Raw genomic sequence first — 23616 nt, 5'->3', positions numbered from 1 at the left:
GTTTGTTGCCCAGCCCTATTTGTTTGAACAGCGGGAGGCGTCAAAGCTTACGCTACTCCTACATCGCGTCAGGGGTTACTCTTTTGGGGTACGGCCGTCTGCCGGAAGCTAATTATTTTAGTTTTAAAGTTTTAAATATGGATATTTTTCTTACACACATGCACCGCTTCGCTTCAGAAGGCCTTTATTAAACCTCCGAAGCCTTGTGGATATATTTTATGATGGATGGTTACACTTTTTTGGGCTTCAAAATCACATCCTCCATTATAAAGCTTGGAAGAGCCAGGACATTATTTGATATAACTTCAATTGTATTCCTCTGAAAGAAGAAAGTCATATACACCTATGGCTTGAGGGTGAGTAAATCATGGGGTAATTTTCATTTTTGGGTGAACAATCCTTAATTCTTTCTAATTATTTCTCTGTGAGAAACAATGGCTGTATAATAAGTCAATTCAGTCCTGATATAAATATAATGTAGATGTTTGTATTTCTCAGGTTTCTCTACTTTGCACATAATTGTGCTGATTCTCTGTATTGCTACTGGATCTGGAGCTGTTCTTCTGCTCAGCTGTCTGATCTATTGCAGATCAAAAAACACAGGTGTGGTTGGAAGGAAATCATATTATTTCTTGTGATTAACTGTGTATTTGGCAGTGTCTTGCTCATTTAACTGATTATTCTGCATCTTCCCTCCAGTCACCAGCAGCACAATCTGGAATCTTCAGGTTTCTCTTGTCTTTTGTCCAAACATCTGTATGTTCTTTGCCTTCATTTTCTGGGGTCTTACTGAAGGTGAGTATAGTAGTTCAGTGTTTGTGTATTCTCTCATGAGGGGGATATTTAACACTTTAACACAGTTTTTTGTGATATATCATCTAATGCCCATCATTTAATATTCTGTTTTAGGGTATCTGAATGAGACCGTCACTTGCTGTGCTCTTTATATTCTGAGGCCTGTTATGCTGATTTGGGCGTTGCCCTGTTTAAAGTATCTGCAAGGTAGATATGTTTTAGCTTTTTTACCCTAAAAATGGCAAGACCATAAAGAGACATCAGAAAATTAATTTAATGCTATTTTCCATCTTATTAGGACACAAATAATACAACTTGATCATTTTTTTTTCAAAATATGACTTTTAATTTTGATTTTAAAATCAATTTATGTTTGTATCCCCCAGGATAAATTGCCACTTTAAGTGTATAAATTCATTGAAAACAGAATTCTTGTTTAGCAGTGCCTTTTATAACATTTTAAACTATTTTAAAACATTTTATTCTCTAACAACATACAATAAACATCCTTTGTAACACATTCTGATAAAAAATAAGTGATAAACAATATTTATGAATACATTTATAATGCAAACTCATATAAGTTCATTCAAAAGTTACATTTCATACTAGCCCTAAAAAGGGCAAGACCATAAAGAGAGATCAGAAAATTAATTTATTATTATTACACATATTCCTACTGTTATTCATGATTAATTCAGGTAGTTATAAAACATTTAGTAGTTGTCAGTTAACTAGTGAGAACTATTTATGCCTCGTAAAGCGTTTATAAAGGAGATTTAAAGTCTCAGTTATCTTCTAAACAGAAAAAGGAAGCAAACACAACAGAGTGATACAAAACATAGAAATATTTATTTCAAGATGCAAAAAATGAAACTCTACAACTGGTAACTTGATATAAAATTAAAAATAAACCTCTGCAATGTCACAGAAAATAAACATTCCTGTACACCTCCAGAAAACATAACAGTGCAGTAAAATTAAACTAAGCCTCTGCAATCTGATATAAAAATAAATTTCTGTAAAGTGTAAACATTGCTGAATAAAAATTTACCAGTGCCAACACTGGATTACAGCAGTGCCAAAATACAACATATTTTTTTTTTTTATAAAACAATAATAATATAATAAAATATTTCACAGTGTCAAAACTACCTCAGTTCTAACTTTAAAACATTAGAGAACAGCAGTGCAGAAGAAAACTGAGCCTTTAAATCTCCTTTGTAAAAGCTTTACGAGGCATAAATAGTCCTCACTTCAGATGAGCTCACAAAAATAGTTAACTGACCACTTCTAAATGTTTTGTAACTATATGAATTGCAGTAAATAGTGATGATAGTCTGCTAAGTATCTCATCACTCCGACAAACAGGAAGGGGTCCAGAACAAATGACAGTGTCTGACATCGTACTTGCGAGTTCACACACCTCTTTATTGTTAATTTTAGTGCTCTCCGACTGGCGAAGTCGGACATAATTAGTGCCGACGTGAATAATAATCTTAGTGTATTTACGATTAGCATTAGCCAGCACTTTTAAATTTGCTTTGATGTCAGGTGCTCTGGCTCCCGGCAAACATGTGACTATGGTGGCTGGTGTCTCTATTTTCACGTTCCATGTAATAGAATCACCAATAACTAGGGCACTTTCAACAGGATTCTCAGTGGGTGCGTCACTGAGTGGGGAGAACCTGTTTGATGTTTGATATACGTGTTAATAAAGCATTTATTGACACACTGAGTAACTATTTCTATATGTCTAAATAAGATGTATAAATGTATGTTTAAATAGTTTATTAATAATTTACTTACACTTCTTAAATGATCTTATGAACCACTGACAACTCCTAAATAACTGGTTTGTAAATAATGTAATACTTAATTTAGAAATGATAAATTGATCATTAATAAAGTATGAAAATACAATTATTAAACACATTATAGATATGCTTATAAATTAAGAACAAAGCATTTATAGCTGAATTTTTAAACTGTTTATTAATGTCTATCAATGCTTTATAAATGATGAATTGACTATTTACTAATGCTTAACTAATGCTTCATAGCATGCAGTTATTATAAAGTGTTTCCCATGATGTTTTTTAAAAACATGACTTTTATTTTTTATTTTAATGTTTGTATCTCCAGGATAGTTGCCCCTTTGGGTGTATAAAGTAATTGAAAAAAATAATGCTTGTTTGGCAATGCAAATTGGCAAGCCAAAATTTTAAAGTTGCCCTAAAATGTCGATTTCACAAGATGTAATATAAGTCTAAGGTGTTCCCAGAATGTGTCTGTGAAGTTTCAGCTCAAAATACCCCATAGATTTTTTTATTATACCATGTTTTAACTGCCTATTTTGGGGTGGGAGGAAAAATGCTCTGATTTGTGTGTGTACACCTTTAAATGCTCGTGCTCCCCACCCCCATGCTCTCGACTCCATTAAACATTGCAAAAATACTACAGAAGTTCACAATATAACTCTCAAAATGGATCTTTACAAACTGTTCGTGTGGATGTTTGTTAAAATTCGATTCTGAATGAGTTTGATAGTGTGCTGCACGGGTAATGTGGCTAAAGCTACATACAGTTAGAGAGACTCACATAAGAATGAAGATGCTTTATGTATTATACAGACTTAGCATTTTCGGGTTGAAAAGGAAAATAATGACATGGCTCTGATCTCCGTGAATACAGTAAGAAATAATGGTAACTTTAACAGTACATTAGCAACATGCTAATGAAACATTTAGAAAGACAATTTACAAATATCCCTAAATATATCATGATATCATGGATCATGAACAGTTATTATGGATCCATCTGCCATTTTCGCTATTGTCCTTGCTTGCTTGTTTCACAATACCTACAGAACGTCTGATGATTTGGCTGTGCAGCTCCACGACGTTAATACTGCCTTACCTTGAACATGGGCTGGTATATGCAAATATTGGGGCGTAAATAATAATGATCCCAACTGTTGCGTCACAGTCGGTGTTATGTTGAGAATCTGATTGGCTGATAGCCGTGCGATATTTATTTTCGTGATAACAGCACTCCTACCTTTTCACTGTTTGTATCACTCCGCTTGAAGCTACCGTAATGGCGGCCGAGCAAATCCAACGTAATTTTTGAGAATACTACACTTGTTGTACCACGAACTGTAGTTTTAAGGGTTTTTAGGCGAGAATGTAGTTGTTTAGACCTGAATTATGTGACTTATATTTAAACATAGTGCCTAATTTACAATTTTAGACGTTTTCAGAGATGCGAGCTCCAGGCCGTCAACGGCCGTTCAGGGGTAGTGTACGCGCCGAGAACAGCTTCATCTCGGCCAGTGCTTCGGGGATTTGCCGCTGGCTCTTATAGTGGTTAAACATGCGACATAATTAATTTTGGGTACATAAAACAGGCAATCTTTGGTTTATTAATCTATTACTTGTTCCAGAGCAAGTCGAATTGTGCTGTTAAATTTGATAATTTAATATAAGGCTATATTCAACTTACATCCTCTAATGTTATAGCATAGCATATTGGCTACTACTAGACGGGAAATATCAGACGAAGACTGTTCTCCGCTCTTCAAATACACGAAACATTAGCCTTTATAGACAGCGTTTCTTGAGCAAAGAAAACGCTTTACATTTTTTTTATTTTTTTTATTTTTTTAAACATAAGATCTTTATTTACCCTAAGCAGAGATCTCCAAACTGTGTGCGGTACTTCATAGAGGTGGGGCGGATTTATGAGGTTTGACTGACAGTTTGAGGATCCAATGGAGTTACGAGGTTTTGGCACAAGCTTGGCACACTTGATAACACACTTGATATGATTTTGTGACTCGTGAAAACATTCCCACAGGTACGTCTTTCCATGAGACCAGGTTGAAAGAAGAATAGGATACTGGAGATGGAAGTTCAACACTCTTATTTCAAAATCTAATATATAGTAATTTTGCTTATTAGTATGGTTGAGTTAGATCATTGAAGGTCAGAAGCGAAGACATTGGTTAATAAGTAAGGAATAATTGATGACAGGCCGTTAATTTCTTAGAAAATAATGTACACCCGAGGTGGTAATGCGGCCGCGATGCGGAGTGGCCATTACACCTCAGGGGTGCATTATTTTCTAAGAATTTAACGGCCCGGAGTCAATTATTCCGGTTACCACACCTCAAGACACTGTTTCGATGATGTATTTCAAGACATTTGTCAGGTTTTTGTCTTTAAAACACTCTTGTGTGTGGGACTAATTTTTTACGCATATCATCCTAAGCCTTCGTTCAACTTTCCAGTTCATTTCTAGAGCACATTTAAAAATGACAGTAGTTGACCAAAGTGCTGTACATGTAAAGGGTCATAAAACAAACAACAATAAAAGGGTAATGTACAAAGTATTACAAATCAGATAAACAAACAACAAAACAAAGAAAGAGAAAAAAAAAAAAAAAAAAAACACAGCTCTCAGACTGAAATAAATGCCAAAGAATAAAAATATGTTTTAAGACTAGTTTTAAAAGCAGACAGAGTTGGGGCCATCCTCACAGACAATGGTAATGAATTCCAGAGTTCCAGCAGGCATAGGTGGGTAGAGTATCCAAAAACTGTACTCAAGTAAAAGTACAAGTACTTACAGAGATATTTACTCAAAGTAAAAGTGAAAGTAATAATCTTAATAGTTACTTAAGAGTAAAAAAGTATCCAATGAAAAAACTACTCAAGTAGCTAGTTACTAGTTATATATAATATATAGTAATATATAATATATATATATAACTAGTCTAAATAAGATGTATAAATACTAGGGCACTTTCTAGTGTTTCTAGTATAGGGCACTTTTTCTAGTTATATATATATAATATATATAACTAGTAACTAGCTACTTGAGTAGTTTTTTCATTGGATACTTTTTTACTCTTAAGTAACTATTAAAGAGGTGTGTGTAACTATTAAGATATATATATCTCAGTGGTGTGCGGTGGTATTTTAAAATAAGGAGGCAAAGTACTCCTTTATGTCCCTGTTACACAATTTTAAGTTAACATTACATAAAAAGAGAGACCAAATACAATTCTATTTTGTTATTTTTACACTTTGTAATGTTCTATTTATTTAAACCAAGTATAAATTTCATCAAGTTAGTGTTTTTACTGATTTTTACATTTATTCCAAAACAATAACTAAAGGCAGTAACAATTTAAACAATATATATTATTTATATACTAACATTCAGCTTTTCTTTTTAATAGTCAATTTATTTTCAGCAGTCATCAAGCTTGTACGTACACACTGGTCAGTGGTCACAGACACAAAGATGTAGGGTAAACGTACCTATTAAGCTCAAGTACCCATTAAGCACACTACCATCTTTGAGCTCAGATTATAAAAAGAAAAAAATAATATATTATCCTACTTGATGTCTTAACCAATTGATCTGTTTGTTACTACATACCTCCTGTAATTTCAAGAAAATCAGACCATTGCACACTGAGATATGGGTATCCATGTGTTCACACTGTCTGGTGGCCATTTTGAAAGCTGTCTGAAAACTTTCACCAAAAGAGGAGCCTCTTAAATGTGCATTTTTAAGGTGGTTAAGCCTTTTTGAGGGGTAGTTATAACTACTTACTGCAAAATTAAGAGATTAATGTTTAGACTTTTGCATAGTATAACCTGGAACCTGCATGTGGAAAATAATTACAGTTAGATCCAAAAGATAGTTTTAGCAACATAGCGCAGATGCTACAGAACATAGTTAGCTTACTAGCTGTATAAGATTGTTTGTTACACTAATATATTACCTTACAGGCATTACTGTCTTGTACTTTTAAATCCATAATATTATAAATTTACAGTTTATTGATGGTCTGTGGTTTTACAGTGCTGCAATTTTTAAAGACTTCATATTATTGTTAAGTTAGCTTAAAGTGTGCACTACTATGAAAATCACACTGCTTCAGTGTGACATCAATAAGAAAAAGTATAATTTCATAGATATTGTCAATAATAGTTGTTCATATTAAAATATGTATAAACTTAATACATGACTGTAATGAAGGGTCGGCAGAATGGGGATCCATTTGCAGCTTTATTTAGATTAAACACCAAAGCAGACAGGGGCAAAGGCAAAGACATAAACAGGAACAGGCAATGGTCGAGGCAGGCGGCAGACAAACAGTATCGGGTCACAGGCGGAGATCAGGGCAGGCGGCAAGCAAACACAGTCCAGTAAACAGGCAAAGTTCAGGGCAGGCAGCAGAGAATCACAACGGGTAAACAGTCCAACAGTAACAGAATAAACAATCCACAAGAAAACGCTCAGAAATGATCACCGGGGCAAATCAAGACTTCGCGGTGAGTGTGTGTGTGTGTGTGGCTTAAATAGTGTGAGCGTGATGGGGTGTAGGTGTGTGCGCAATCAGTCCCAGGAATGAGGGCCTATGGGAAACGTAGTCCGAATGGGAATAGTCAATATTCGGGTGATGGCTCCCTCCGGTGGTGCGGAGGAGGAGGCGAGGGAGCCACATTCGTGACAATGACCTAGATTATTTATCAAAATCCTGTCCTTTAAATTTAATGTAATATTTATTTATTGAAAATTGTTGCTGCTCCAATTAAGCTCAGTGTGCTCCCTTTAAGCTCATCCACATTAAACGTCTATGTAAATACTTCATAAACAGACTTTAAATATTAACTGATGGTTGTCACTTTAAGTTATCTTTATAAAATGATTAGTAACTTATTTTCACAGCCTTAAAGGGTTGGTTCACCCAAAAATAAAAATTACCCCATGATTTACTCACCATCAAGCCATCTTAGGTGTATATGATTATCTTCTTTCAGACTAATACAATCAGAGTTATATTAACATTTTTGGTATTAAATAATGTCCTGGCTCTTCCAAGCTTTATAATGACAGTAAATAGAGGATGAGATTTTGAAGCCCAAAAAAGTGCAACCATCCATCATAAAAGATATCCACACGGCTCCGGGGGGTTAATAAGAAAATCACAAAGCACAAAGATTATTGCAATTACTGGTTATGTTCTGATATACGGTAAGCCTGAAACAGATCACAGCAATATAAAGAATCAAAGTCATATGCATATGATTTAATATGAAGCATCTGTAACGTTCACGTCTGTAACGGTCACGTCCGTAACGCTTATTATGGTTGTTCAGAGCAAAGTAGTGAGATGATTTGTTGATCCTAATAAGCATAAACATAATTTAGCTTTGTATATAAAGTTTCAAGTTATTTGTATGTATAATTTTTATATGACATAAACTTTATATTTAAAATGTTACGGACGTGACAGAGCACTGAAGCGTCATGACCTCTTAATTCTAGCCCTTATAAATTCAACAGGCAGTGCTGTTATGACAAAATGGGTGTATATATTTCTCAGGCATGTCTCTATCTCTCTGCACAATGCTTACTGTTAAAATAAAGTTTAAAAAGGGGGGTCTTTGATCCCTTTTTTGAAAGCATGAAATATGGTTAGTTGAAAATTTAATTTAAGCATTGTTGCTTACCTCGTATGTTGTGGATAAACAAGGCAATTTTCTTAAAATTCCTGTTAGAGCACATTAATACAGTATATTACAGATCTAAATGGACAACTTAAAAAGGGTTTTGTTCTTTTGGTAAAAACTTTTTTTTTTTTCATGGTAAGGATGACCTTTGCATAGAATTGCCCATATATATAAACAGTACAATAACATGTTACTATTTAGATAGATATTTAAATTATTATTATTATCATAATTAGATATCTTTGCAACAAACACAGAAGAGACGAGCATTATTTCTGGCATCTGTAGCCCGAATATCATTGCATGTCCTTTGCTTTGTATAATGACGTATACAGCTACATTTGAAAGAAGAGAGAGAGAAAACTCTTTACATGTGCTCGTGCTCATAACCGCTGAACATCTAGTCAAGTTAAGTCAACTTTACTTATATAGCGCTTTTTTACTATGCAGATTGTGTCAAAGCAGCTTAATGGTGATAACTGGTAAATAATTTTGGCTGCACAGCAGCTCTTAAAGAAAACAGTGTCATTTTCCAGCTTAAGTAAATTCAGTATTGATTCATTCCGTTGTAAAAATCAATTAGTTAATTTATCTATATATCAGCACTGGAGAAAACAGTGATGTCATCATCCAGCTCAGTTCTGTTTGCATACAAAGGTGTTAATGCAGGCAGATAAAAAAAAACATTGTTGAATATCAAGTGTCCACAACTAAGCAAGCCAAAGGTGACAGCGGCAAGGAACCCTAACTCCATTAGGTGACATCAGATGACAAACAGGTGATAAAAATGGAGAGAAAAAAAAAACCTTGGGAGAAACCAGGCTCAGTCGGGGGGCCAGTTCTCCTCTGGCCAGCAGCGAACAGTGCTTGATTATGATTCAGGCAGCGTTACAGGTCATAAATCCGATTGGGATTGCAACAGTCAAAATATTTAATCCAGTTCCATCTAGTCGAAGATCGTATTCATCACGCCGGTATGGGATGGTTTGTTGGTAATCTGTGCCACTGGCTGTCGTGTCGGTGAAGCGTTCACAGGGGATGATCTAGTTGACACAATCTCTGCTGACACTCCAGGGATGCGTTGTCGTCGTGTCTATGCACAGGTCCTCCATCTGATCTGGATCCGGCCTTGATCCGGTTGACTACGGTGAACCTCGGGATAAACAGAAAGACTAATATTAGCGTAGATGCCATTCTTCTTATGATGTAACGAGTACGTCTAGTGTTATAGGAAGTGTTCCCGGTTCCAGCTGACCTAATTTATGCAGCCTAACAATCCTTTAACGGATTTTAAAACATAAATTGATAATGTGTTATGTGTATGCCAGGTTAAAGAGATGCGTTTTTAGTCTAGATTTAAACTGACAGAGTGTGTCTGCTTCCTGGACAATGCTAGGAAGATTGTTCCAGAGTTTAGGTGCTAAATATGAGAAGGATCTACCGCCTGCGGTTTATTTTGATATTCTAATTGGCCTGAATTCTGAGATCACAATAGATGTGAAGGACTATAATGCGTTAAGAGCTCACTCAGTTACTGGGGAGCTAGACCATTTACTGCTTTGTAAGTGATTAGCAAGATTTTAAAATCTATACAATGCTTAATAGGGAGCCAATGCATTGTTGACAGAACCTGGCTAATATGGTCATACTTCCTGGTTCTAGTAAGAACTCTAGCTGCTGCGTTTTGGACCAGCTGTAGTTTGTTTATCAGGTGAACAGGGCAACCACCTAGTAGAGCATTACAGTAATCTAGCCTTGAGGTCATGAATGCATGAACTAACTGTTCCGCATGTTTCATTGAGAGCATACAGTCAAGCCCGAAATTATTCATACCCCTGGCAAATTCTGACTTACAGTTACTTTTATTCAACCAGCAAGTTTTTTTCTTGATTAGAAATGACACAGGCATCTCCCATAAGATAATAAGACAATGTACAAGAGGCATCATTGTGGAAAAAATTATTACTCATCTTTTATTTACATTTGAACGAAAAGTGGCATTTTCCAAAATTATTCATACCCTTTGCAGACTGTCACAGTCTATGGGAAAATCCAAAGATCTATACCATTCCAAATAGTCCAAGCTGTTCTAAAGCATCCTAATTACCCTGATTCATTGGGAACAGCTGTTTTAATCAACTCAACAGGTGAAAAACAGAAGCTCTCTGCTGTTGGTTTGTGGACAGTCATGGCTAAGACAAAGGAGCTCATTGAGGACCTGCGGCTGCGCATTGTGGCTGCTCACAAGTCAGGAAAGGGCTATAAGACCATATCTAAATGTTTTGAAGTTCCAGTGGCTACAGTGCAAAGTATTATTAAAAAATACAAGACGTTCCGCACTGTGAAAAATCTCAGAGGATGTGGTCGGAAGCCAAAAAGAATCCAAGGATCACCACCAAGGCCATCCTGATGAATCTGGGCTCTGCTGGTGGCAACATCTCAAGGCAGACCCTGCACACCGCTGGGTTCAACGGACGCAGACCAAGGAGGACATCACTTCTCCAGATAAGGCATACAAAAGCCCGCTTGGCCTTTGCAAATGCTCATCTGGACAAAGAAGAAGACTTCTGGTCTTCTGTTTTATGGTCAGATGAAACAAAAATTGAATTGTTTGGCCACAATGATGTAGCCTTCATTTGGCGTAAAAAAGGAGAAGCCTTCAACCCTAAGAACACCATCCCCACTGTCAAACATGGTGGTGGGAACCTAATGTTTTGGGGGTGTTTTCAGCCGGTGGACCAGGGAACCTAATCACAGTAAACAGCACCATGAAAAAGGAGCAATACATCAAAATTCTCAACAACATCAGGCAGTCTGCAGAGAAACTTGGCCTTGGGCACCAGTGGACATTTCAGCACAACAATGACCCAAAACACACAGCAAAAGTGGTGAAGAAATGGTTAGCAGACAAAAACAATTGATCCAATTGAGAATCTGTGGAGGAAGCTAAAGATCAGGGTGATGGCAAGGAGACCCTCCAACCTGAAAGAGTTGGAGCTCATCGCTAAAGATGAATGGGCAAAAATACCAGTGGAGACATGCAAAAAGCTGGACAGCAATTATAGCAAGCGTTTGATTGCTGTAATAGCCAATAAAGGTTTTTCTATTGATTATTGAGAAGGGTATGAATAATTTTGGACATGCCAGTTTTTGTTCAAATGTAAATAAAAGATGAGTAATAATTTTTTTCCACAATGATGCCTCTTGTACATCGTCTTATCTTCCGGGAGACGCCTGTGTCATTTCTAATCAAGAAAAAACTTGCTGGTTGAATAAAAGTAACTAAGTCAGAATTTGCCAGGGGTATGAATAATTAACTTTGTAGTGTAGTGGTGTTATCGTGGCGTAATAAACTTTGGTTGTAAAATGTAGGCTATTGGCTGTATGAATTGAAATCAAATGAAATCGATACCTGTGGAATTGTTCACAGACAGCATTCTCAGTTCATCTAATAAAGATCTTCATCGCTGGCAGAATGCATTTGCAGATTTGCTTTTAATTCACTGTAGGTCCACTGCCACTTCATCCAATGCTCAGAGTAAGAAGAAACCGCTTCAGACGATTCCGTGCATGCAGGGAACTAAATAACTCAAACTGATTCGCGAACCAATTTAGACAGTTTTGCCAACTTGTTTGATTAAGTCTCTGAACAGAATCGACGCAAAAGAGTGATTAATTTGTGAATGGGGCATCGTTCATGAAAAAAAATTAAACAGCGTGCTTGGAATTAACTACGCATTTCTTAAAGTCACCCTGTAGTCAATTATTTTTTCCCTTAAAACTCATCTTTGATCACCAAAATGACATATTTAAAAAAAAAAAAATTCAAGTGAAAAAAATTTATGTATAAAAATAAAAATTTATTAAATCATAAAAATGTATGAATGTAACTCTATACCCTTGCCTCATTTAATATGCACAGATCAATGAATATGCAAATTAGCCCCGCCTCCACTCGCTCACGCCAGCTCGGAGAGTATACTGTTGCAGTAGTGACGAGCAATTTGTTGTTTGTGTTGTGAAAATTTAAGAAAAAAGCTTGCTTCGCTTCATATATTCAGTTTAACAGCTGTGCAACTGAATTGCTCATATTTTCTGATGCTTAAATTTTGTTTTAAATTATGAATTGGTAAAACGCCTTTGCAAAACGTTTGGACCGCTCTCTCACTGAATCACCTGAAGCGATTTCTCAGTAAAACAGGTAGTATCGAGAGAAAAAGCAGCCGTTTTACTCTGTGAACATGTGCTAAATGGATGTTTGACAATTTCGTTGCTTTTAGGAGTTTTCAGATTTAAAAAAACATTCAGATGAAATCCTGCAGGCGCCTGTGTCTTCTCCATACATGAAATAAATGCACATCCTTGAATGAGCGCGGTTCCCTTGCGATACTACACGAGTACTGCGTCGTTCGCCTTAATCAATATAGTTTATTAATAAGACAAGACGCTATGGAGAAAACTCCTTTTTCTCCGATTCTGAAGCCTTTACACAATCACACAGTGTGAACTGCTTGTGCATTGGTTCATAAAGTTTAATAAAATGAACCAATGATGGCACGGAACGTGCGAGCCAATGGTGAGCGAGCCCGCTCGAGCCCGCCAAAAGGGGCGGGGTTTCAGGCTATATAAGCGGCCGTCTCACCGTGGCAAATCGATTCATTCTCCTTCAGCGACACAGATGTCATCTCTTCGCTTGATCTACGAGACTTGAAGCCGCCTTCTCTGCAAGCAGCTGGATTCGCCGCTGATTGACTCACCGCTCTGCAGCAGTTCATCTGCTCGCCGCTCTCTAGCAGCCGCCGCCTCGAGCAGTCTGCAGCTCTCTCGCCGCCTCAGCTCGCCGCTCAGATCGCTCCAGTGCAGCGCTGATCGCCCGTGCTTCGCAAGCAGCCAGATCAGCTCGCCTGCTCTCTAGCAGCTCTGTTTACGCACCGCTTCCGAGCAGCCTGGACAGCGCTCTGCCCCCAAGCCGCCTGCAGTTCGTGTGAGTGCACGGCGTATCCTTTGCATATAAAATTGTGGCACGTGCAGAGCCCCTCTGCACGCTGATGACGGGCACAGTGAGTGCGTGCGCTGTCTGGGCCAGTCCCACGCAGAAGCCGTGCTCACTGGATCGACCTGCTCTCATTGCGAGAGCATGAGTCTTGCCTCCTTGCGCTCGCGGATAGCGTTCTTTTTAGAATGCGACTCCACCCCTCGCACCCTCCCGTTTTCTTACTCCCAGGAACCTGTGAGGAAAAAACAGCGGGGCAGAGGATCCCAGCGCTTGGATGAGAGTGAGCTCACGTCGGCTCAGGTCCTGCAGCATGTCCCTGGCAGCTTCGGATGCCGAGGAGTGGTCGGGCTCGCTTCCTGACCCCGCCCCCTTGCCGTCTTTGGAGCCGATTGACACCAGAGCGTCAATCGATTCAGAGCTCACCCGGGTGCTGTCAAACGCAGTTGAGCAGCTTGGCTTGGAGTGGTCTGCGCCTGAGGAACCCACACGCAGCCGCTTAGACGAGTCGTTCCTGCCTGGACGTCGTCAAGCGCCTCCTCAGCGGTCAGCGCCCTTTTTTCCTGAGGTGCATGACGAGCTCACAAAGTCATGGCGTGCTCCCTACTCTGCCCGCCTGCATCCTTCTGCCTCTCACGCTCTCACCTCTGTGGACGGCGCCGGGCAGAAAGGATATGACAAGCTGTGGCCGCACACCTGTGTACGCCCGCCACCATTGGATGGAAGACAAAGGCCGCCCACCCATCCAAGCCCTGCCGTACCACCTTGGCCCTCGCTGAACGGGTGTACACCTCGGCTGGCCAAGCAACTTCCGCTTTGCACTCCATGGCGGTACTCCAGGTGTACCAAGCAAAGCTACTCAGAGACCTGGATGAGTCTGGACAAGACTCAGCCACCTTTAAGGAGCTGCGTAGCGCCACGGACTTGGCTTTGCGCGCCACAAAGACCACGGCTCAGGCTATTGGGCGTTCGATGGCCAGCCTGGTGGTGCTGCAGCACCACTTATGGCTCAACCTGACAGAGATCAAGGATGCGGATAAGGCCATTTTCCTTGACTCACCGATCTCCCCCACTGGCCTCGTCGGGCCCGCCGTCGATGGTTTCGCCGAGCGCTTCACAGCGGCACAAAAGTCGTCCCAGGCCATGCGACATTTTTGCCTAAACGCTCCAGCTCCTCTGCTTCGAGCCGCCCTAAGTCTGCACCAGCTCAGCAGCAGCCGCCCAAAGACAAGCCGCCAGCCACTAAGCCCGCGCCACGATCTGAGCACAGATGACACTTGCGCTCTGCTAGGCGCCACCCTTCTCCGGCGCAACAGGGACCCCGGCCCAAGATAGCGTTGGACCCTGCGCCTCAGAAGTCAGCCTGATGTCCAAGAAAGGAAGAGGAGGAGGCTAAGTCCCGCCGTGGCCGGACTACCCTCCAAAACGCCTTGCCCGGTTTTTCTGTCACCCCTGTTCAGTTCCAGGTGCTCAAGAAAAAATGTTTGTTGCCTGCACAGAGCCTGTTCAAATGCCCTGGCAGTGCACCGCTGTTATAGCGACAAAAACAAAAAACAAACATACTCAAAAAGAGAGCATATTTTCCTCTTCCACCCTACACATGCACCACAGTCCCTCACAGCCAGAACTAATTCAGCCCCTCGCCACACGGCCCGAGGCCTGGCAGGCCATCCCCGGAGTGTCAGCTTGGGTTTTGAACATAATAAAATGAGGTTATATACTCCAATTCGCTCAAAAGGCCCCGTTTTTCAACGGTGTGGTCCAGACCTCTGTGGAAAGCAGAAAGCTTTTACAAAGTGCATGGATGCGGCTCTCTCCCCTCTGAGACGAAGGGGCATATGCATACTGAACTACCTCGACGACTGGCTCATCCTGGCTCAAGTCGGAGGCAGAACTACTATCCCACAGATCTGTCATCCTCAACCACTTAGAGTGCTTGGAGCTCAGGGTCAATTTTACGAAGTGCTTGTTATCCCCCAGCCAACGTGTTTCGTTCCTGGGAATAATTTTAGACTCAATCCACATGAGGGCCACAGTCACTCACGACCTCTCTCTGGCCATTCAGCAGCTCGTGCAGGCCTTTACGCCCAGGGCTTCTCTGCCACTCAGAATGTTTCAGAGGATGCTAGGTCTTATGAGCTCAGCATCTCCAGCTCTGCAGCTAGGCTTACTTCGCATGCGCCCTCTGCAGTTCTGGCTGAAACCACGGGTCCCGCCCCTAGCCTGGCAACATAGTCGTTGCTCGCTCAGGGTGAACCAGACGTGTGTCACAACCCTGGCTCCCTGGACGGACCCCTGCTGATTCCAGCAGGGCGTGGCAATCGGGGCGGTGGACAAGAGGAAGGTTGTCTTTACGGATGCCTCCATGATAGGTTGGGGAGCCCTTTGGTGCATGGACAGACCTGGAAAGCAAGCTACGTATCAACCGCCTAGAAATGATGGCGGTATATCGAGCTCTCCAGGTTTTCCTTCCTCTCCTGGTGGGTCACCATGTCTTGGTCAGGTCAGACAACATGACGGTGGTGTCCTTCATAAATCACCAGGGCGGCCTCTCTTCTAAGCCCCTCTTCACTCTAGCAAAAACCATCCTGGAGTGGGCTCAATGCAGCCTGCTCTCGCTGAGAGCAGCACACATACAGGGCGTGCTGAACGTAGGGGCGGACATGCTGTCCCAGAGCAACCTTCCCTCAGAGGAATGGTCGCTCCACCCCAGCTCTGTCCAGAGGATTTGGGATGTCTTTCGGAAGGCAGAGGTCGACCTCTTTGCCTCAGAAGACAATCATCACTGCCCAACATATTTCTCAAAAGCCAGGGATTTATTTATTTATGAATCAATGTAAATTCATGTGCATTACTCTTAACGTTGAACAACAAACGCTCCTGATATATATAGTGTTGCATAATCCAGGCATGGTTAATGTAATGCCCTTTTTTTTTTTTTTTTTTCTCTCAATTCAACAAGCTTTTTATTTCAAAAACATTTAACATTAATAAACTTTCATAGGTGAAGAGACACTGGAAGCCATCAAAGGCACTCCATCAGGGGTGAAGAGACACTAGGAAAGCTGAAACTCTCAGACTCTTCCATTCAGATTTTATTTCTTATGCATCTGTTGTTTATTTTATGATTATTTTAATTCATTTTTATGTAAAGCACTTTGAATTACCATTGTGTATGAAATGTGCTATATAAATAAACTTGACTTGCCTAAGTCAGTGGTGGTCCCAGAACACTGATGTTATGCTGCATGTTGCTTTATTTAAAGTCATTATCTGTGTAGTTGCTAATGCTGTGATGATCTTTTTGTTAAGTGCATTAGACTCAAATGAAATAAGTTCACAGTACTAACACCATATAAATAATAGTTTTTACACTGGAATTGTTAGAAGCAATTGAAATGAGTGCAATTCCTTTGTGGTATTAAGATACTGTAAATAATGAGAGCTGTACATTAACGATAGGAGAGATGTAAATTAATAGCATATTACTGGCAACCACAGCCATTTTTTTTTTTTTTTTAACTGTAAAATGATGGGCCGTTTTTCTAAAATTTTACTCAATATTATGGTAATAAATATGCTGTCGGTAATTATAAAAGTGCAAGTATGTTTGATATGTATTAAATAAATGATTTTACTTATTCTTAATATATATATACATATATATATATATATATATATATATATATATATATATATATATTTTTTTTTTTTTTTTTTTTTTTTTTTTTTAATGCATGCCCGTGAGGCCAATGAAAATAGCTGAGGGATTCGTTTGGCATCTGGGTGATACACAACCATGTATCTATATTTATGAAATGTATTTATCTTTCTGTCTAAGTCAATCGGGACAAGATTAACAAAGAATGTAATATTGTGGCATTGCACTAGTGATTTACAGAATATTAATTGTGTATTCAACCCTTTCTATCCACAGACAACCTTAAATCATGGACCAGGTTGGCAAGTATAACAAGAGAATTTGCTGTTCTTACAGCTGTTGTTTATTCAGGTGGGTAAATCCAAATCTTAAACAACAGAGGTCATGTTCATTATTCTGACATTAAAAATGCTGTGTGCTATATTTGTTTCACTGACTTCCACTAGACTGCAAAACATTTCATCTGACCACACCTCCCTCTGTCTAAAATCCAGCCCTCCACAAAAAAAAAAAATAAAAAAATAAACTTTTTGAGTTACCGTTTCTTTTTTCAGTGACCCATTTAAGTTGTATTTATGCAGAATATTAAGTATGTTCAACTTGACAATTTTAATGTTTGAACTTATAAGGTTTAGTTGGACTTTATGAAAAGTCCTCTCCTGGTGGGAGACTTTATGAAAGTAAGGTGAACTTACTTTTTAAGTTTTCAGTACAAACGTTCCCTGTAAAATGTTTTTGTTCACTCAACTTAACTTTTTGAGGTACTAACTTCCACTGACTTATTTAAGTTTTAATGACTTAGAATATTAAGTATTTTCAACTTGACAAATTTAGGTAATTGAGCTTATAATGTTTAGTTGGAATAACTTTATGAAAGTAAGGTGAACCTTATTTTTTTTTAAGTGTTCAGTACCAATGTTTATGTTCATTTAACTTACATTTTTGAGTTATCGTTGACTCAGTTATGTTGTATTTACTTAAAATATTAAGTAGTTCAGCTCGACAAATTTAGTTATTTGAACATTGCGGAGTGGAGTGCCTAAAACTCCCTTAGCTGTTATAAATTCACTGTAAACCACGGCTTCATGGGGCTTATTGCTTTTATAAAACGGTTACCACACAATACAAAAATTAAAGCCAAAAATATGTATCAATGTAATTTTCATGAAGTAAAATCAAGGCTTCCTTCTGCTGTAAAAAATAGTCCCTGACCATGAACAGGAACAGAAGTTTTTTTATTGCACCATTAGATGGTGGCAAAAATTGTCTTTATGAGTGAGTCACTCAGTCGCAAAAACTTTTATATTGAAACTTGTTGTGAACACAGAACAAGATGCAAATGACAAATGCTTTGACTATCGCTGTCAGTGTCAGCAGGGCACGTGAAAACCCATTAAATGTTAAAAGGACAAGATTGCATCGGACATTCAAACAGATTTTTTGTTATGAACATAGTACTGACCTGAAGGAAAATGCTAAATCTGAATGCAGGTAATACACTTCTCTCACAATACTCTTCTACATAATTCAGTAAGTTTCAATGAACAAAATCAATAGTCAAGTCATCTTCATCTATATAGCGCTTTTCAAAATACATATTGTTTCAAAGCAGCTTCACAGTGACAATAGGAAAATTAATTGACAGAGATTGTTTTGGATTTACAGCAGCACTAAGAAAAAAAAAAATTATTATCGAGCTAAAGTTGGTTTTTGATTGAATCACTTCCGTTTTAAAAATTGTTAATTGTTACTTTAGGGGCCACTTAAATGACACCTTTCCTACTGAAAACCGAATACCTTTAATGCATTCTTGCCGTTCATTTACATGTTTAGTCTATAGGTTTGCGTGTTTGAGTGTGTATGTGCGCAGAAGCTTGGTCTTTTTTAAAAAAAGTGATATTGCCAAATTACTTGTCTGGTCTGCATAATACAGAAAAATTAGTTGTGTCCGCGGATCTATGCGAACTGGAATAATTTTGATAACGTTTTATCTTCTACATAGGGAAAGGAAAGGAGGCCTTCGTAGGGCATAGTTTAGTTGAAACGTCAGGGCTGCGTTATCATCATGTCTAGGCGCAGGTCCTTCATCTCATCTGGATACGGCCTGGATCTGGCAGGCTACGGCAAACCTCGGGATAAACAGATAGAGAGACTAATATTAGCATAGACGCCATTCTTCTTATGATGTAGCGAGTACATCAGGTGTTATGGGAAATGTTCCCGGTTCCGGCTGACCTAATCTATGCAGCCTAACAATTTACATGATTTGAATTATAGAAGTAGATAATGTGTTATGTGTATGCAAGTTTAAACAGTGTTTTAGTCTAGATTTAAACTGACAGAGTGTGTCTGCTTCTCGAACAGTGATAGGAAGACTGTTCCAAAGTTTAGGTGCTAAATAGGAAAAGGATCTACCGCCTGCAGTTGATTTTGATATTCTAGGTATTATCAACTGTCCAGAATTCTGAGATCACAATAGACGTGAAGGACGATAATGCATTAAGAGCTTGCTCGGGTACTGGGGAGCTAAACCATTTAGTGCTTTGTAAGTAAGTAGCAAGATTTTAAAATCTATGCAATGTTTAATAGGAAGCCAATGCAGTGTTGACCGAACCAGGCTAATATGGTCATACTTCCTGGTTCTAGTAAGAACTCTAGCTGCTGCGTTTTGGACCAGCTGTAGTTTGTTTAACCCTTTGACGCGTATGATCACACTGGTGTGATCAGTCTTGGCTGGTCCCAGGAGCGTACGATCACACCGGTGTGATTAGAACGTTCAGTGCATCACGTGATCAACTGCCAAATTCAAATGTGCGTGTGCGCTTTGGCTGGCGCTAAACCAGAGACAGACGCGCACAGCGCTTTTCATATATCACAAATATGCAGTGTTAGGTTTCAGACGCTTAAATACATACAAGTACAAACAAAACAATACATTTAGAGTTTGTAAAATACACACTGATGTCTATAGAAGCGGCAATAATAATTCTTTCCATTATAATTAGAGGACACGTTTTATTCATATCAGATACACATTGTGAAAGTAACTTTAAAGTTTACTCTATTCTTCCCCAGTTCACCAGCTAACTTACTTTCATGTAATTCGGGAGAACTGGATGAATTCACATCTTGTAAATCCAACAGAACCTGCGGCACAAACTAACATGGCGGCGCCCATAACGTGTTTAGAGGTGTTTAAACAGCAAAACACATCCACTTGCTCATATTTGACAATCAGAATATCAGATATTTCATGTTATAGCTAACAAATTTGTGAATATTTTGAATAAAAAAGGAAAAATGAAATAAAAGCAGATTATCCGTCATACAGTGCTGCGATGTGTGACGTGACAAGCAATGACGCGTCACCATGGAAACAGTAAAGTGATACGTTCTAAATAACGGTCGCCTTGAAAAACTTACACCGGGGGGGTCAGCCAGAATATTTTAAACTTACGTGTGAAAGGGTTAACAGGCGAGCGGAACAACCACCGCGTTACAGTAATCTAGCCTTGAGGTCATAAACGCATGAACTAACTGTTCCGCCTTTGTCATTGAGAGCATATGTCGTAGTTTAGATATGTTTTTAAGATGGAAGAATGTGGTTTTACAGATGCTAGAAACATGGCTTTCAAATGAAAGATTGGTATCAAAGAGCACACCCAGGTTCCTAACTGACGACAAAGACGAAGACTTAACAGAGCAGCCATCAAGTGCTAGACAGTATTCTAGGTTATTATGTGAGGAAGTTTTTGGTCCAAAAATTAGAATCTCTGTTTTTTCTGAATTTAGTAGTAAGAAATTACTGGTCGTCCAATTTTTTATGTCAGCTATGCATTCCTTTAATTTTGTGAATTGATAAGTTTCGTCAGGGCGCGAAGAAATATAGAGCTGAGTATCATCAGCGTAACAGTGGAAACTAATGCCATGCTTCCTAATGATATCTCCCAAGGGTAGCATGTACAGAGTGAAAAGCAATTGTCCTAGTACTGAGCCTTACGGTACTCCATATTGAACTTGTGATCGATATATGGCATCTCGTTGTTTAATACTACAAACTGGTAACGTTCAGATAAGTATGATTTGAACCATCCCAATGCATTTCCACAATGCCAACATAATTTTCAAATCTATTCAAAAGAATATTGTGGTCGATAGTGTCAAAAGCAGCACTGAGATCTAGTAACACTAATAGAGAGATACAACCACGATCTGATGACAAGAGCAAATCATTTGTAACTCTAATGAGAGCAGTCTCAGTACTATGGTACGGTCTAAATCCTGACTGGAAATCCTCACAGATACCATTTCTTTCCAAGAAGGTACATAGTTGCGATGATACTGCCTTTTCAAGTATTTTTGATAGAAAAGGTAGATTCGAGATCGGCCTGTAATTGACTAATTCTCTAGGATCAAGTTGTGGTTTTTTAATAAGAGGTTTAATAATAGCCAGCTTAAAAGTTTTCAGTACGTATCCTAGTGATAAAGATGAATTAATGATATTAAGAAGAGGATCTATGACCTCTGGAAGCATCTCTTTCAATAGCTTAGTCGATATAGGGTCTAACATACATGTTATTGATTTTGATGATTTTACAAGTTTAGAGAATTCTTCCTCTCCTAAAGCAGTGAATGAATGGAATTTTTCCTCAGGAACACTACAATGCACTATCTGAAGCGATACTGTAGTAGACGGTTGCATGGTTATAATTTTCTCTCTAATATTGTCAATCTTGCAAGTAAAGTTGTTCATAAAGTCATTACTGCTGTGCTGTTTGGAAACATCAGAAGTTGAAGCTTTATTTCTCATTAATTTAGCCACTGTATCAAATAAATACCTAGGGTTGTCTTTGACAAGAGATTTGAAAAATAAGTAGATCTAGCATTTTTTAAGGCCTTTCTGTACTCAGTCATTCTCTCTCTCCACGAAATGCAAAAAACTTCTAGTTTTGTTTTCTTCCAGCTGCGCTCCATTTTTCTGGCTGCTCTCAAGGGCCCGAGTGTGCTCGTTGTACCACGGCGTTGGATTAGTTTCCTTAATCTTCTTTAAGCGCAGAGGAGCAACTGAGTCTAGTGTGCTGGAAAAGAGAGAGTCGATAGTTTCTGTTGCAACATCAAGGTCTTCTAAGCTGTCTGGTATGCTAAGGCAATGAAACTGATCAGGAAGATTATTTATAAAGCAATCTTTGGTGGTAGAAGTGATGGTTCAATAGAGAACAAACATATGTTTACGTTGCTAATAGTGGTTGCTAAGACAGACGCAGCAACATACACACTCAGTGGCGCAGCGATACTTATGTAATGCAGTCAGCTGTATTTTTTCTGGAATTTTACAATGGCTTCGAACGTGGCTCAACCAATCAGAATCAATTTTTTTATGTCAATTGTGTGTGTGTGTGTATATATATATATATATATATATATATATATATATATAATTGTGCAATATCACACTCGTAGCCATGCGATATGGCTGTATATCAGCACGGCTGTGATTCGTCCGTAGTGCTGTAGGTAATCACAGAGTCCCTCTTTTGAAACTCATTGAATTTTGTACAGTATTATTGAGAGAGAGAGAGAGAGAGAGAGAGAGAGATCACCTGAGAGAGTATTACCTGTGTCTGAAATAAGCACTAAAACAACTTCCTTTGCAAAAGTTCCTTTCAATTTAAAAGTCTTTTGTGACTCACTGACTCATTCACTCGTAAAGTTTTGCCGCCATCTAATGGCGTATTAATGGAACTTTCACTCAATCCATATTACGCACTAATGCACCCTTTCTCAATACCAAATACAACATATTTATATGAAATGTTTATTGCACAACAAATTAACAACAATAGCCATTAAAAATGACAGTAGGAAATAAACAATTGTACAGTTCATTCAACCGTACAAAAGCACCAGTGTGCTCGTGACAGGTAATCAAGTGTGCCAAGCTTGTACCAAAACCTCGTAACTCCATTGGATCCTCAAACTGTCAGTCAAACCTCATAAATCCGCCCCACCGCTATGAAGCATCGCACGCGGTTTGGAGATCTCTGCTTCTTTGCAATGCAGAGGTAAATAAAGATCTGATGTTTGAAAAATTAAAAAAAAATGTAAAGCGTTTTCTTTGCTCAAGAAACAGTCTATAAAGGCAATGTTTTGTGTATTTGAAGAGCGGAGAACAGTCTTTGTCTGATATTTCCCGTCTAGTTGTAGCCAATATGCTATGCTATATAACGTTAGAGGATGTAAGCTGAAAATAGCCTTATATTAAATTATCAAATTTAACATAGCACAATTCGACTTGCTCTGGAACAAGTAATAGATTAATAGGACCAAAGATTGTCCATTTTATGTACCCAAAATGAATGTCTCATGTTTAACCACTATAAGTGCCACTATAAGCACTGGCCGAGATGAAGCTGTTCTTGGCGCCTGCACAACCCCTGAACGGCCATTGACGGCCTGGAGCTCGCATCTCCGAAAACATCTAAACAAATTGTAAAATAGGCGCTATGATTAAATATAAGTCATATAATGCAGGTCTAAACAACTACATTCTCACCTAAAAAACTCTTAAAACTACAGTTCGTGGTACAACAAGTGTAGTATTCGCAAAAATTACGTTGGATTTGCTAGGCCGCCAT

General features: G+C 38.8%; 1 protein-coding gene across 1 annotated transcript in view; it reads left to right on the top strand.

Annotated features, from left to right (window-relative positions):
- The first annotated feature begins 489 nt into the window (after positions 1 to 489).
- The window catches only part of LOC127508498 (uncharacterized), a 107200-nt gene continuing 84073 nt past the window's right edge, over positions 490 to 23616 (top strand). The window contains exons 1-4 of the mRNA XM_051886531.1: positions 490 to 603; positions 700 to 795; positions 910 to 1002; positions 17258 to 17332. Coding sequence (XP_051742491.1) covers positions 759 to 795; positions 910 to 1002; positions 17258 to 17332 — 205 coding nt within the window. The 5' untranslated portion in view covers positions 490 to 603; positions 700 to 758. The remainder of the gene's footprint in view (positions 604 to 699; positions 796 to 909; positions 1003 to 17257; positions 17333 to 23616) is intronic.

The sequence above is a fragment of the Ctenopharyngodon idella genome, chromosome 3 (assembly GCF_019924925.1).
Source record: "Ctenopharyngodon idella isolate HZGC_01 chromosome 3, HZGC01, whole genome shotgun sequence".
NCBI lineage: Eukaryota > Metazoa > Chordata > Actinopteri > Cypriniformes > Xenocyprididae > Ctenopharyngodon > Ctenopharyngodon idella.
This window is presented reverse-complemented; position numbering and strand designations above follow the sequence as displayed.